Source organism: Solanum verrucosum, unplaced genomic scaffold (assembly GCF_900185275.1).
Source record: "Solanum verrucosum unplaced genomic scaffold, falcon-dt-bn FXZP01000273.1, whole genome shotgun sequence".
Taxonomy (NCBI): domain Eukaryota; kingdom Viridiplantae; phylum Streptophyta; class Magnoliopsida; order Solanales; family Solanaceae; genus Solanum; species Solanum verrucosum.
In genome coordinates, this window is record NW_026020163.1 from 1,180,197 (window position 1) to 1,196,531 (window position 16,335).

The following is a 16,335-nucleotide window of genomic DNA, read 5'->3' on the forward strand; positions in this document are numbered from 1 at the left end:
AGACAGTTAGCACCATGGATATTTCTCTAAGTTCTTGTGTTATAGCAGTTTCAAATCACCAAGGGGGAAGGGGGGTAAGGCCACCATTGTCTCCAGAAGAAGGATTTAACATTTCAAAGATAAGTAAATAATCGTAACTCGTTCACATAGTTGTCTAATTCGACATCAAAACACCATTGTTGGACATACATACATACATACATGAAGAGAAAAGAAATAGCATATGAGTAGTATATTGGTGTTCTCTTTGTCTGCTTGCAACTCTTCTAACACTCCAAGAGGTTACATAATGAATCCAATGCATCATAAAATGCAAAAAAAAAGGGGAATACAGGACAAATATTGTGTAAGATTTACATAATAGAAAATGGAATGGAATGGAATGGAAAGGAAAAAGAAATGCACAACAGAGCAACTACGGTATGCACAACTTAGACAGGGAGATCACAGTAAACGAGCAGCTCTCCACGAATAGCATTCCTCTGATACTTCTTTACAGTGGTACCATATAGAAAATTGGATGGATCCGTCCTTAAAGATTTACATGAAATCTTGTCCGGGCCTTAGATATAGCAATCTCCTTGCAGGTGCTGGAGGTGCCAGTCCGGGGATATCCCTTATATCCTTGTTGTGAGGATTCACAATCTGTAAACACAAGAACAGAGAAATTCGGCTGTAAAACACAGTATCTACATGTAATCAAGCAAACGCTTAAAAGATTGCAGAGTTCTAGGCAGAAAGTGGCTAAGAGTACTAAGAGCTTGAAGATATCACCACCTACAAGTAACACTTGCGTAGTAGATACGAGCTCTTTTATGCATCAACATATGCTCTTGAGTTGAAAAGCGCAGCAAGGATATCTATGATATGTTTATTATTTTGTTGAGAAGGTAACATATTTGTATATATAGATATAAAGTTGAACTTTCCGCTTCAAAACTGTGGGAGTCCCCCATGATTATATGATATGTTTATTTACTTCAACTAATCCATGGTATGAGAAACTACCTTCACAACAATTATGGCAACTACACCACAGACAATGAGGAAGAGGAAAAGCATGATGCATTTATCCGTGGCAACCTGAAAAAGTTGGGAGCTAGATTAATTAATCAAAAAAGATGAAAGAACACAAAACACTTCATAAATATGGGGATTTTACAACATACCTGCCGTCCAATTTCCTTGACAAGCTGGGATGCTTTTTTAATGGAGAAGTGAATTGTGTCAAGCTCATTGACAACACGACCCATTTGATCAGTCTACATAACAAAGAGACTACAAAAAATTAGATGGTTATTCTAAGACAAAACAAATCAAAGGAAATGAATAATTGCAATGATACTCACTTGGCCTTTCAAGGTAGTAGCAGTTTGTGTTCCCACTTCAATTGTTTGGTGAACAACCTACAGAGTAGAAATAAGCTTAAGATACGGATGGTAGATATGCTGAAACAACGTTAAAATGAACTACTGAACCTGTTTGGAGCGTTCAATGGCTTGATCAGTTTCATCCATTGTCTTATTTCCAGCACTGATGAGCTCCTGATTTGACATTTCTGCAAGAAGATTAAAATGAATGAGAAGACCAGTATAGCGAGTCCACAAGTTGCTTAGATGCATTCTCAGTTCAGATTCTTCTCTACAACTAAGGAACGTGAAATTGGAATCCTCAGTAATCATGAATCAACAGGCGCAGTGAGTTTATACCCTCGGCCCTTTGTTCTTTTAAGTCATGGATTTAAGGAACAAATGTAGTTGAATGAACAGCAGGTGGATTACACATTCAAGAGTGCCCAAATATGTGTTTTTTAGGGTCACTAGTATAACATAAAGTCATGCATATTAAGATCTACACTGGGAAATCTAACAAAAATAACTTCAAAGAAATGCTTCCATCTGAAAGTCCAAGAATAATTGGAAAAGAGAAGCTGGGAAAACAAAGTCAGAACTCAGAACCTTACAAATATGCTCCCTAGAATAATTGGAAAATAAATGTTTCCATCTGAAAATCTAAGAATAATAGGTTATTGTTCCAACCTGATGCCATCTGAACGTTTTCCTCCGCTGTTGGTTCACTTCCACCTGCTCCCATATCAAATAGTTCAACCCTCTTATTGCCAAGACTGCTCATATACCTGCACCCCAGCCAATTGAAAGAATGAGGTAACAAAAACCAAACGTTTATTTATCAAAGAACCTGAACAAACTAGATAATGAAGGACCAACATCAGGTTTTAGGAACTCTTTTCTTGAGACTGCTTTAGATTTCATTAGCCATATTTCTCTTTAACTTTCTAAATACTTCTTTAAAATGTGGATTCATAGTACTTTTGTATAGTTTCCCAATGAAAGAAATTTTCTTCTCCAGAAGTCAATCCAATTGATGTCAGAAACAAATCCCAAAATTTGACGGTTTTATCTTCGTGGACGAGCCATGTCATTCATTTTTTGTGGAAGGAGTGACTTTATTGAGTAGAAAGGGCCTATTGATGTATAAGGGATTGCAGCCTTGAGTCGGCGCTTGTGTATACACATTATATAATTCGCAAACAAAGTCATGCAAATGTAAAAGTTCATTAACATATCCAACTTCCAAACATTCTACACAACATGTGAAACAGCATGCAAGTTGAGACAAAAGAGAAGAAAATTTCCTGGGAGCAGAAACTAGTGTGGAAAAAAGAATAAATTTGTTGAGAACTCACGTTTTTCTCAAGGCCACATATGAGTTTAGCTCTTTGATCTGCAAAATTAAAAAAAAATTAGAGCAGTGTCCCACAGAACTGGTATGTGTAATATTAGTATAGTGAATCGACCAAACAAATGTGTAGTCTCGCAAAGGCAGTGCCCAAAATTCATATTAGCCACCCACATATCTTGATCGCTTTGCAACAGCCTCTTTATGTATATCCAAAGTCGAATAGTGAAGTTTGCAATTGATAAAAAAAGGCACACACCAAAAGACAATAACATGATGGTTTTGAAGTATATGTATAGGATCCGTTGTCTGTGTTATATGGATCACAGAAAGCTTAATGGTAAAGCAAAACATGGAAAACAAGAAGGAAATGAGAGTGGCACCAAAGCTGCAAATTGCAATGCCAATTAGAAACTCATTTCTCATCGAGTAGCCCTATTATTGAAAGTTAAGTTACACAAAACATCACTGCCAAAAGTAACAACATTAACTAAATCAAAACGAAAAATTGTTTCTCTTGCAAAGGTAATGGACACTTATATTTACAACGGCAGTGTCATCATGCAGTGCACAGGAAGGGAAATGGATGAAAAGAAGTTAGCACAGGTTCACAGAATAAACTAAGATAACCATCATTGGAGTACATGCGCTGCTTACCACTTCAAGCTCAATTGAGATCCCCAATATACTCCTTTTCTTAATAAGAGATCCAACTTACCATTGATTGCTTCTCATCATTGAGTTGTTTGTTGACCTCGGGAGGACTTTTACTCTCCTCATCTTTAATCTCACGATCAAACTCTTTAACTAACCTAAAAGAAGAATGGGAAAGTAAAAGTATTAACAATCACCCTAACATGGAAACTAATTATTCACTACCCAAGAGATAATTCACGAACCAGCATTATTTCTGATGAGAGAGTAAACACTCTAAGTCTAATAACAATATTAAATAGAAATAAGAAGTTGAAAACAGCAGTTTAAATTCAAGACCAAATAAATACTATAATTACTTTTGATCAAGATAAATAATACTATAATTTATTTTGGTAGGTATTGAGGAATTTTATTCGGCTGAGACATAAATCCAGTATGCTAATAGCTGGAATTCCTGATATACATTTTGAAGGATCAAATGTAAATTTTAAAAAAAAATAAATGGAAGGACCAAACATTTCACCGGTAAAAGGTGTGTATTTCCAGCTATACAAGTATGAAATTAGGTAAAAGATAAAAAAAAAAAAAAAAAATGTTACCTTTTACACTCTCTCATCTTTCCAGTAAGTTCTTCCAACTGTTTACTCTGTCTATTGGAATCTTTGATCTTATCCAGCTTTTGAAAGCCATTTCTGAGGAAACACAGAAAAAGATGTGCAAATTAGTGTACATTTCATGAAAAGAAATGATTAAGGACATGCACATGCATGCTTGTTAAGGAACCGAAATGTTATACGGAAGAGAAGAGAAGTTTTGATATAGATAATGAACGACATGCTGCAAAAGTAACAACTACTACTGCTATGCCTTAATGTCAAGCTAGAACAGGGCGGTACCATGGCTAAAACAAATGAGTTAACTAATATATCTTTGCAGATCTAATTCCAACCTTTCTCGATCCATTAAACTAATGTATTTGTTTCAAGTAAAGATGCAGAAACAAATAGCAATTTGTTTTTTTACATTGCAAAGTGACTGCACAACTACAGGACATTTTTCCAGCTATGATAGGTTTGAGTTGGACAATGCCAAGATGAACTCTGGACTTTTTGTAAAGCTGGCATAAAAGTGGAAGAATAACAGAACAGAAAAGAAGATAGGTCATAATACCGCCTGTATATGGAGGACTATATGGACAGAGAGGAACTCACGATGTTTTAAAGATAAGAGAAACTCAATCCAGAATATAAATTAAATTGTATCATGTTGTTTCATTTTTGGTGAAAACAAGAGCATATAGATGACACTGAGTCCCTATTACAAGTACTAGAGTGCCCGTAAGGAAGAATACTTTTGGTAATCTTATATCTCCGTAAATATGGCTCACACAGCCTTTTGTGCATTTAGGGATATAAAAGCTGTTACCATTTTTAAAAAAATGTATTGTTTCCAAGTACATCCACAAACCAAAAAGTGTGATTTAGTGGTCAATGAGGTGGGAGGAGATCCAATGAGATCTAAAACTCAAATCTCGATGGAGGCAAAAAAACACTAGGTGATCGCACTTGCCTAAGCCTTGGTGGGCGAAGTTACCCACTACCTATGATGGTAGGAGCTAGCAAGTACTCGGTCGAATAGATGAGGTGAGCGCAAGTTGGCCCAAACACCACCGTCATTAAGAAAAAGTACATCCTTTTTATTAATAAGAAGAAGGCGCTTTCCGCTCTGAGGTTGATAAACTAGTTTGTACATGAGCTAGTGTTGGGGGGAAAATGTACATTGTTTAGTGCATTATATAATGATCTAGAAAGTTTCAATTAGGCATGTATTCATAGTCATATAAATCTTTCAATATTTTACCATTTATCATATCAACCTTCAATATTTTACTACTTTAACCATAGCTACGACAAGCACTATAATGGACAGAGAAGAAAATAATACTTATGGACAAAATGGATGACATATGAAAGCATTAAATTTGGGATATCACAATAATCTATAGTGTGTTATTGTTCCAAAGTACAGCACTTAGTAAAACGGACCAGTTTATCCATTAAGATGGTTCATTTAGCAATAGCCATCAAAGAGCATAGTCATTTAACTTAGGTCCTTATATTCTGAATGCATAAGGTTATTTGACTAGCTAAAATGGTAAAAGGGGCTCCGACAGCAAGAGCAGTAACTCGATAGTCATTGGTCACAAAAAAGAGTTTAAGCTACTATAACAACTTAGCAGATTGGCTAACCAACAAAAATAATGACACGGAGGATAATGAATCCATGATTGAAATTCATGAAATCTTACAAGACATCTACCCAGAGCTCCGCCACGAACTAACTTAAATTTCTAACTGAAACCCCCACCTCATCCAACTTCAGATCAATCAATTAACTAACTCTCAGTGAAACTAGTCGGGATAAGCTACACAAAATCCTCTATATCGTGATTAGACTATGTGTAGTCTCATTATCAATTTATGCAACACTCTTGCTTTATCCAAGCTCTGCGCTTTCACACATGCACGTAGGCATAATTCCACCCGCAACTTCAAATCAATTGATGCACTAAACCTCAATCCCAAATTAGACGGGTCAGCAATATAAATTCTGTCATAATTAGAATATTATTTTGGTCTAACTGTTCACGTACCACCACCATCTTCCTTTAGCCAAGTTCTATATTTTTGAACATGCACGTCAGTGAAGACCAAAATAGAAAAATAATACAAAATTCCAGTCATCCATGTTTTTTCGGAGTAGCTATTCCGCATACAAGAGTGAGGCTACTTTCATTTCATCGAATAAAAACATTAAACTCAAAGCTTATCCCACAAAGGAAAGCCAATCATATTTCATTATATCCAATAATATCTCAATTAACTACTCTATACTACACTACAAGCCTCAAAAAACTCAAAGATTCCATTTTTATATATAGTACAACAAACAACACTTATAACAACTACGACTCAATCCCAAACTTAATGAAATTGGCTGTACAAATGCTCAATACCCTTCCCGATTCATTCGAGGCCCTATCATTCAAATTTACACATCCAAACATAAACAATGCACAACAAAAAGAGCCAAAAAAAACTGCAATTATTCATTAAATTGTGACAATAAAGACGAGAAAATTACGCTAGAGCTCGGAAATTATCCCGAATCTCTCCATGGATCTGTTCCATTTGTGGGTTCATTTGTAAGTCCAAATTCGCCATTTTTTGAGCAATCGTTATCCCCTTTTTTCTCTTCTTCTTCCTTCACCGCCGGTTAGAACCCAAACAAATTCTTCACCGGCAAATGAAATTACAAACACCCAACTCCCCAAAACTCAAAATTTCACAGAATTCATCCCATTTTACACCAAAAAAAACTGAAATTGAAAACTGAGGGTTCTAAAGATGGAATGATTGAGGATTTTATGGGGTTTTTTTTGACAAGGAACAAAACCCAAAGAGGGGAAAATTGGATTTGGGATGGTTTTTAGGGTTCTTGAAGAGGAAAAAGGGGAAAAGAGAACTAATTTTAATTTGTGTGTTTGGTATTAAGCAAAAATAATGATGGAAATACAGGCTGCCAATGGTCACTTTTTTCTGTTTTTTTTCTCTTTTCTCTTTCTTGTCAATGAGGTGTTGTGCACATGACACCCTTGCATATAAGTTTGCTAACATAACTTTGGTTTTATAACTGCGGTGTTCGGGTCTGCTTGTTAATTTTATGGTCCTATGATATTATTTCTATTGACAAAAGTCAAGTTTGCTCGTGAGTTTTGCCGTCCTATGATGTAATTTCTATTATCGACGAAAGTTGAGATGAAATGATAAGTAAATCTTAATTGTTAAGTTTTGAGTTTGAATATTAGATATAAAGTCGTCTTAATTAAGAAATATTTTACATTTTATCTCTAATATGAAACTTCCACGTGAGTTGAAAATTTCTCAATGTGGGACTTTCTCGCTAAAATGTATACCACTTATATTATTAGTTTCAGTTGGACTTAGCTTTTGTTTAAACATATGACATAAAGTAATGATATCACATGTAATTTGGGATCGTAATTTGAATCTTCATATTATGATATCAATTTTTTTAAAATGTGAAGCTTGATTTATAAGTTTATATTTTAAAAAGAAAGAAAACTCAATACTTTGACATGAAGGGAATTTATATACCATGAAATTGATTAATGAATTTTTATAAAATTATATGTGTTTGAACATTTATAATCATAAACATTTATTTATAAAGAAATATGAAAATATATTATTTATCAATATAATGTCTTAAGATATTTCGATATTTTATTATGAACTATAATCTGTTCATTTGCTTTAGATCATATAAGAATTGAATTTTGGGAAAAAATGTCTTCAATACAAAATTATAGTTATTTCAACAATTCAAAGTGGGGTCAAACTAAGAAATGAATTGACATTATTATAACTACTACCTATAGCTTTCAAGAAACAATATTTCATTACCGTTAACAAGTCCATTATTGCAATATTTTTCAATGACTATTTTCTTTTTAAAATTGTTGTTCGTCCTAAATTATTCTAGTTCAACAATAATAGCATGTTCAATGTAATTTCATAAAATAAAATTTAGGAAAGATAGGATTATACGCATATAAAATTATCTAAAAAATAGAAAAGTTATTTTTGATAAATCTTTTATCTTAAAAGGCAATTCCAATTATCATGTATTAGTTATATTTTTGGATATTAATTAAGTTTGAATAGTGTTAATATAAAAATGAAATAACTAATTCTATATAGGCATAATACATAAACATGACCCTTAACTTGGCTTCAACGGATAACTATGTCCTCCATCTTTGAGTGTGCACAAGTAGACCCTTAAATTTGTATAAAATTGAACAAGTAGACACATGCGTCATACATGGCATAATACATGTAGTACACCACATAGGACACAAATTTTTCATGCAGGGTGTCATGTAGGACGAATGTCTATATTTGTTCAATTTTATACAAGTTTAAGTGTCTACTTGTGCACACCCAAAGTTAAAGATCATAGTTGTCAGCTGACGCCAAGTTAAAGATCATGGGTTATGTATCATGCCTTCTATATAATATTCTTATTTATTCCATCCCAATAACCAAATGCAATACCTTATTTGGATGGTTATTATCTGTTGTACTGTTACTCTGTTAGCTTCAGTATATTATTTATTTTGATTGTCACTTAAATTTTATTGTATCGTATTATTTAAATTCATCGTTAGGTAACGATGAAAAAATTCATTTTGTATAACGATCGATTTGGTATGATCGTGTCGTTACCTTAATATTTTCTTCTTATTTTGTCTTTACTTATTGTTTAATAGTTCTATTTTAGCATTTCGCCTATCTTTTCATAGTAGCTCTACCCCGTACCCCACAATTTCTTATAGGTTGTATCATTCAAAATTATAATTGTATAACACTATCTAACAACGGGTGAATTGATTGAATACGAATAATGGTCGACCAAGATTCAGAATTAAATCTCTAAGGAAAAAAAGTATAAGACGAAAAATAGTTTGCTGATCAGCTGAAAATGCTACCAAAGCGAATGAGGAATAAAACGCATTCGACGAATGCGATTTATGAACAAAATTGAAATTTACAAAAGATACAGTTCAACATAAAATGATACGTCACGTATTTTAATATATAATATTATGTAATATTATCTATGGAAATTCATACTATTTTACTAGGTTACATATAAATTCTCTTGACATGTTTTATATTTTTTTTCTTTCATTCTAAATATACTCTTTATGTATGTGTATAGTCATATATAGTAAGTGTATACCTATATCTATTTTTTAAAATCACGAATTCCCCAACCTAAATCTTAAGTTACTGTTATACCCCTAATTAAAAAAAATTCCTAACTCAAGTCTTAAATTGCTATAATACTCCCCCGCTAAAAACATTCATTTATATCTACATGAGTTATACAAAAGAAGCAATATATATTTTCAATATCTATTATTATCTTCTCACCCCATTCAGTCTTTATGACAGATAGTTCAATGTACACTCGATTGCCAATAATTTGAGAGAGTTAGTCTGAGAAAGTTTTATCCATAAGACTTTTTGATGCGAGTTCAAATTTCCTCAATGTGGTTCTTTAGTACGAATTCAATTTTAGTGTATATATATATATATATATATATATATATATATATATTGCTCTTTTTCTAATCAGAAGTCTCATGTTTGAGCTTTAGGTACAAAATTCATTTTAAGAGATCAGGAATATTTTAGCCCCAAAAAAATAAAATTCCATACCTCAAAACGAGTAACAAATACCGAATTAAAACTATATAATAATAATTAAAAATAATACACAAGAATCAAAAGTTAAGTTGATAATTTTGCTTCAACAAACACTTTTCCTATCAAATTTTACAATGAAATAAGGAATACAATTCTCTAAAAGTGAAATACAATTCACTGGAAGAAAAAAATAACAAGCAAAAACAGAGATGATAGAATAAGGAATAAAACGTATTCAACGAATGCGATTTATGAACAAATTTTGAAAGTTTCAAAGATATATATTTCAACATAAAATATTACGTTATGTATCTCAATATATAATATTATACAACGTTATATTTATGAAATTTCATATTGTTTTACTAGATTACATATAAATTCTCTTGACACATTATTTTTTCCCATTCCAAACACTCTTTATGTATAATATGTGTATAGTCGTATATAATAAGTGTAAATACCCTAACTTACGTGTATTGCTATAAGTTATAACACTCCTAAGTCCAGACGAAAAACATTCATCTATATCGACATGAGCTATACAATGACTATACATACTATAATAACTTCCGTTTTGAATTAATATTACTCATCAATATTAGTTAGTTTCAGATACATATTATAATAAAATAACGTGTAATTACTTATCCACATATAGAAGGTAAGACAACAAGTTTTCTAGAATATCTTAATATAACTCAATTCATGAAATATCTTATTCCATCTCGATAACCAAACGAGCCGGCGAGCCCATAGTTTTCAGACTTGTGCTCTCATTGATATTTTTTTTTGCCACGTCAATCACATGTTAAATAACACTCGTTTAATTAAATAGCATAACTCAAGTTCCAAATACCTTTTTTTCTATATCATAATTTTTATGTTCAAACGCCTACCGTTCGATCCAATTTACCGAAAGATCCCATTTCGATAACCCATTGAAACGGACGGGTCTTGGGTTCAAGCCCAGATTATTATTTGCAAGCCCAGTTAGGGCCCAAATTGGAACTATAAATTCTTCATAAACCCTAACCGCCATTTTTCTTCCTTCAACTCTCAGTGTAGCGGCACTTTTTCACCTTCAAATTTGTAAGTTTCAATTTCTCTTAATTACAGTGTAATGATCTTTTGTATTGTAAAACACAAATGTATTATACGTTGTTCGATGTGATTTTAGTAATTGTTACATGTTAATTTGATCTAGAATAGACCTGAGCTGCAATTTTGTTGATTGAAATAGATGCCCAGTTGATTGATTAATCAAAGATTTGTTCTTTGTTTGATTTGACGCGAATTGAGCAAAATGGTTAGAGCTAATCCCATTGCTCACATATCATTATTTATAGTGATTTTTACATGTTAATTTGAGTTAGGATAGAGGTGAACAGCAATTTGCTTGATTGAAACAGATGCCCAGTTGATTGATTGATGAAAGATTTGTTCTTTGTTTGATTTGACCCGAATCGAGCAAAATGGTTTTTATAAGGAATAGCTTAAGAGTATTCATATAGCTAGACCCCATTTTCCCCATATCATTGTTTCTTGTGATTTTTACATGTTAATATATGTTTCTCGTTTAAATTGGGCTAGGCTATACTAGACATACGTAGTTATAGAGGGACTGCATTCTTTTTCTTTGAAACAGATGCCTAGTTGACTGATCAATGAAAGATCTGTTCATTTTGCCTAGTTGATTGATCGATGAAAGATTTGTTCTTTGTTTGATTTGACCCGAATTGAGCAAAATATTTTCCCCATATCATTGTTTTGATTTGACCCGAATTGAGCAAAATATTTTCCCCATATCATTGTTTTGATTTTTACAAGTTAAAACAAATGTTCGTTTAAATTGCCCCCAGATATGCCTTAATTGTTACAGAAATAGAACCCTAATTAACTGATTGATGGAATGTCCGTTTGTTGTTTGATATTACCCAAATAGAGCAAATGGTTAGTTTTGTTTGTAATTGAGGTGTTGTCGTTAGTTTGGCTCGGGTATAATTGAATAGTTACATATAATTCATAGCTGACTCCCTTTCACAAACAGGATATCATGGCTTCTTGTGATTTCTTCAAGTTATATATGTCCCTTTGTCTAATGTGGTTATAGAGGAACTCCAATAATTTCATTGCAATAGAGGCCTAGTTTTTTGATTGAAGAAATATTCGTATTTATGCATTGTATGTAGTTGTAGTCAGTGATTTGGCTCAAATAAAATTGAATAGTCTACAGCTTTATGATAAAATGAAGTGAATAGTTACAATGGTGACAAAGGAAACTTTTTTTTTTTGTTGGAATAGAGACTTAGTTGATTGATAAAATATCTGTGCTTTGTTTGATTTGGTCGGAATAGTGTGAAATGAGTGCAAGAGATTTATACAGTCAACTCCCGCTTTGTTTATAATTGTGATGTAGTCATTAATATATTGAATATATGCTCTTTGTTGAGTTGTGCAGCTGGTGCACCAAGTGGTGAAAAATGCAGATCTTTGTTAAGACCCTGACGGGCAAGACTATTACCTTAGAGGTAGAGTCATCAGACACCATTGACAATGTTAAGGCTAAGATTCAAGACAAGGAAGGCATTCCACCAGACCAACAGCGATTGATTTTCGCCGGTAAGCAGCTCGAGGATGGACGAACACTAGCTGACTACAACATCCAGAAGGAGTCTACCCTCCACCTTGTCCTTCGTCTCCGTGGTGGTGCCAAGAAGCGTAAGAAGAAGACTTACACTAAGCCTAAGAAGATCAAGCACAAGAAGAAGAAGGTTAAGCTCGCTGTCCTCCAGTTTTACAAGGTTGATGATTCTGGCAAGGTTCAGAGGCTCCGTAAGGAGTGCCCCAACGCTGAGTGTGGCGCTGGAACCTTCATGGCTAACCATTTTGATAGGCACTATTGTGGTAAATGTGGGCTTACCTATGTTTACCAGAAGGCTGGTGGTGATTAGAGAAGTGTTAGTTTGGTTATTGCTTTATCTTAGATTTTGCCCACATTTGTGTCCCTATACTCTCCTTTTAATGTCTTGTTTGTGACAAGTTGTAATGAAATTTGGATTTATGGGATTATGTTTGCAGCTTATAAGAAGCTATGGATTTTGTCAGCTAAAATATATTGCACCTTTTGTTTTTGTGCTTCTATTTACTCGGATTTCTTCCGTTTCATTAATTTTGTTTGGATCCCACCTTTCTTCCAATCGTCACTTGCTATCTTGAAACCTCTTTGCTTGATTGGTTAACCAATCACAAACTGACAAGTTTTGTGTTAGAATTAAATTGGTGATAAATCCAAACCTAGAAAAGCTCTCAAACATCACATGTCAATTTTGACTTTTGAGTAGCAAACGACAAATGAATAATTGATATGCTGGTAATAGACAGAATTTATCGCATCAAATACAATATTTAGTAACTATGAATTCATCACATCTAATACAATATAAACATACATAAACTATAAATCAATTCATCTATTATTTAATGTTTATTCAAATAACTACTACAATAACTGCCACATAAATTACTACATCTTACCGAATCTTGCGTAACTAATTCTTACATTATAAATCTTGCGTAACTAATTCTTACATTGCAAATCTTGACGTAACTACTTCTTACATTATAAATCTTGCGTAACTAATTCTTACACGGAAAATATAACAAAAGAGGTAAATGATGAGTAACTGAAAATATTACAAAAGAGGTATATTTAGATGAAGCTGAAGAAAGTATATTTGACCTTTTCTAATCCTATTGCTTTGCATTAAGTATAGTAACTGTCTTCTTCCATGCTATGAAAGAACAAATTTTTCATATGAGTCAATTAAATTTTCCATTAATATCCACATTTATTGACAAAAATCACTTTTTTGATTCTTGAAGTAGATATGAACCCCATTTTTTGGATTTTTGATATATGTTGTTTTGTTATGAGATTATAGAGTAAATCTCTTACTTTATCATTGTCAAAATTGTGTTTTTTTTTTTTTTTGAGTTTTGTTTGATGGCGAAGAAGAAGCTGAGTGATAGCCTTGTTAAGGAATTGGCAGAGGAGGTGAAGGAATGGGGTAGCATGAAACAAACTGGTGTTAGTTTAAAACATATGATGAATTTTGGAGGTTCTTCGAAAAATTTATTGATTTCTGCTCAATTTGTTCATAAAGAGTTGCCTATTCGAATTGCTCGTAGAGTTATTGAGCTTGAAAATCTGCCTTATGGATTGTCTTCAAAGAATGCTGTTTTACAGGTTGGTTTACTCGTGGAATTACATTGTGTATGTTGTTATTGTTGGTTTCGTCAAATTAAAATGTGTGAAAAATGAAGAATTACTTGTAAATTAGTTGTGTGTTGTTTATATAGATAATCTATGTTATTGAAAGATTCATTGTAGCTTAAACAAAGTAGAAATGAGGGCGTTGTTTAAGCCAACTTGATCGCGTCTTTGTTGTTGGGATTTGAACCTTGATCTCCAATGGTTTTCACCCATGTTATTGATCGTTGAGTCAGTGTTGCTAGATTGAGTTTATTTCTGTTACCAACACTTGAACGTTCTTATTGTTGCTTCTGTTAATAGTTCGTTCGTTTCCACCTACTTAGTGATTCTGGTGTTTTTCCTTATATTTTCATCCTTTTGGCATAGACCACCCTGATGTTTGATCAATCAATATGCATCCCAAAGTTGAGTTGGCTCTACGAACCATATGTATCCGTTCCACATTTCCAACAAATTCGATTTCCCACACATGTTGATGCAATTCTGTCACCTGGTGTTTGATATTGTACATTACAAGTATATAATGTTGTGTTGCTTTCTCTGTTTTAGGTTCGTGATTGGTATTTGGATTCTTTTCGTGACCTTCGATCCTATCCAGAAATAAAGGATAAAAATGATGACTTGAAATTTACACAAATGGTTAAGATGATTAAGGTCAGGCACAATAATGTCGTTCCTATGATGGCTTTGGGAGTCAAACAACTCAAGAAAGAGCGGCCTCAATTCGATTATAAGGATTTGAAAGAAGTACACCAGTTTCTTGATCGATTTTACTTATCTAGGATTGGGATTCGTATGCTTATCGGTTAGCTCCAGGCTTAATTCTTCTAGCATCGATCTTTATCTTGTATAAGTTGTTTCATTTCAACGTTAACAAATGTGGTTTCACAGCTAAATTTTTGTTAAATGCAGGGCAGCATGTGGCCTTACATGATCCTAATCCACTTCCCAATTGTGTGGGATATATACATACAAAAATGTCTCCTCTGGAGGTTGTACGCGATGCCAGTGAGGATGCTCGGAGTATATGCTTACGTGAATATGGCAGTGCACCTGAAGTTAACATTTACGGAGATCCTAATTTGACATTCCCGTATGCTTTCTCCTTAAATCATGACCATCATTCGTTATACAAAACGATAGTTCTGTCAGGTCCTATTTCTTTGTTTTATGTTTTTTATCTGCAGTTATGTTCCATCTCATCTGCATATGATGGTTTTTGAGTTGGTAAAGAACTCCGCTCGTGCTGTACAAGAACGATTTATGGATTCTGATGACGATGCCCCTCCTATTCGTATAATAGTTGCTGGTGGTTTAGAGGATGTCACCATTAAGGCATGACCCCTTTTCATTTACCATTCTTACTATGATTCGAAAATGTCTAGCTATTTTCTTTGACATTACTTAGTACGAATGCTCGCGTTGATACAGATTTCTGATGAAGGAGGTGGAATACCAAGAAGTGGACTTCCCAAAATTTTCACTTATCTCTACAGTACAGCTGAGAATCCGCTGGACGAGGACTTCACAACAACTGGTGCAGCTACTGCATGCACCATGGCTGGTTATGGCTATGGAATTCCAATAAGTCGTTTATATGCTCGTTACTTTGGAGGGGATTTGCAGATTCTCTCGATGGAAGGCTATGGTATGATACTTATTCTTCGATATTATAGCATCGTTGTTAGGACAGGCCATAACAGATTAAGAGTACATCTGCATAATTTGTATTGTGTGTATATGTAACTTAGCCTGAATTTTGATGAAGGAATAGCTAGCACTTAAAAGATGTTACATAAACAGTGGCGTAGCCATGTAGTGTGAAGGGTGGTGGTCGTTTAGTTTTGAATGGTAACCACTCTATTGATCATATCTGCATTCATCGAAGAGTTATATTTTACGTATCCAAGAAACTATATCGTGTATACATATTTGTTTAACTTTCAACACCCTTAACGAAATCTCTAACCTCGTTACAGGTACAGATGCTTTCCTTCATTTATTGAGGTTGGGAGATTCACAAGAGCCCTTGCCTTGATGTATGACATTGGGAGCTCAATCTTGTTTAGAAAATTTGATTCTAATGTACTTACAAAGGGAGAACTTTGAAAACTCATTTTGGGAACAAATAAATGATGTTAGTAGCAAAGCCTCTTTGTTCTATTAGGGCTCAGGGATGTTTGGTACAAAGATTAATAGCACAGAGATTAGTAACATATGAATTAGTAACGCAGGGATTGGTAATGTAAGGATTATTTTTTTATCAAGTGTTTAGTTTATTGCTTTCCATCTAATCCTGTGTTTGATTTAAAAATTTACAAAAAGCCTCCTTCCATCGATTATCCCAGTAGAGTTTTCTGAGTCTGACAACTGCAAACTATATTTACGACCCATAGACTAGAC

General features: G+C 33.6%; 3 protein-coding genes across 3 annotated transcripts; 2 read left to right on the plus strand and 1 right to left on the minus strand.

Annotated features, from left to right (window-relative positions):
• Window positions 1-202: 202 nt before the first annotated feature.
• Window positions 203-6,992, minus strand: LOC125828590 (novel plant SNARE 13-like). Its single transcript, XM_049507900.1, has 10 exons — window positions 6,502-6,992; window positions 3,957-4,049; window positions 3,419-3,512; window positions 2,708-2,745; window positions 2,040-2,137; window positions 1,479-1,558; window positions 1,350-1,406; window positions 1,170-1,262; window positions 1,009-1,083; window positions 203-645 (listed from the first exon to the last, which is right to left on the minus strand). The coding sequence occupies exons 1-10, from the start codon at window positions 6,579-6,581 to the stop codon at window positions 541-543; spliced, it is 813 nt and encodes a 270-aa protein (XP_049363857.1). The 5' UTR covers window positions 6,582-6,992; the 3' UTR covers window positions 203-540.
• A 3,645-nt stretch (window positions 6,993-10,637) lies between these two features.
• LOC125828533 (ubiquitin-40S ribosomal protein S27a-like) lies at window positions 10,638-12,763 on the plus strand. The gene is made up of 2 exons (XM_049507832.1): window positions 10,638-10,748; window positions 12,118-12,763. The coding sequence occupies exon 2, from the start codon at window positions 12,140-12,142 to the stop codon at window positions 12,608-12,610; it is 471 nt and encodes a 156-aa protein (XP_049363789.1). The 5' UTR covers window positions 10,638-10,748; window positions 12,118-12,139; the 3' UTR covers window positions 12,611-12,763.
• Window positions 12,764-13,548: 785 nt separating this feature from the next.
• On the plus strand, window positions 13,549-16,141 carry LOC125828581 (pyruvate dehydrogenase (acetyl-transferring) kinase, mitochondrial-like). Its single transcript, XM_049507890.1, has 6 exons — window positions 13,549-13,905; window positions 14,482-14,737; window positions 14,845-15,025; window positions 15,120-15,267; window positions 15,364-15,580; window positions 15,912-16,141. The coding sequence occupies exons 1-6, from the start codon at window positions 13,663-13,665 to the stop codon at window positions 15,968-15,970; spliced, it is 1,104 nt and encodes a 367-aa protein (XP_049363847.1). The 5' UTR covers window positions 13,549-13,662; the 3' UTR covers window positions 15,971-16,141.
• The last annotated feature ends 194 nt before the right edge of the window (window positions 16,142-16,335 follow it).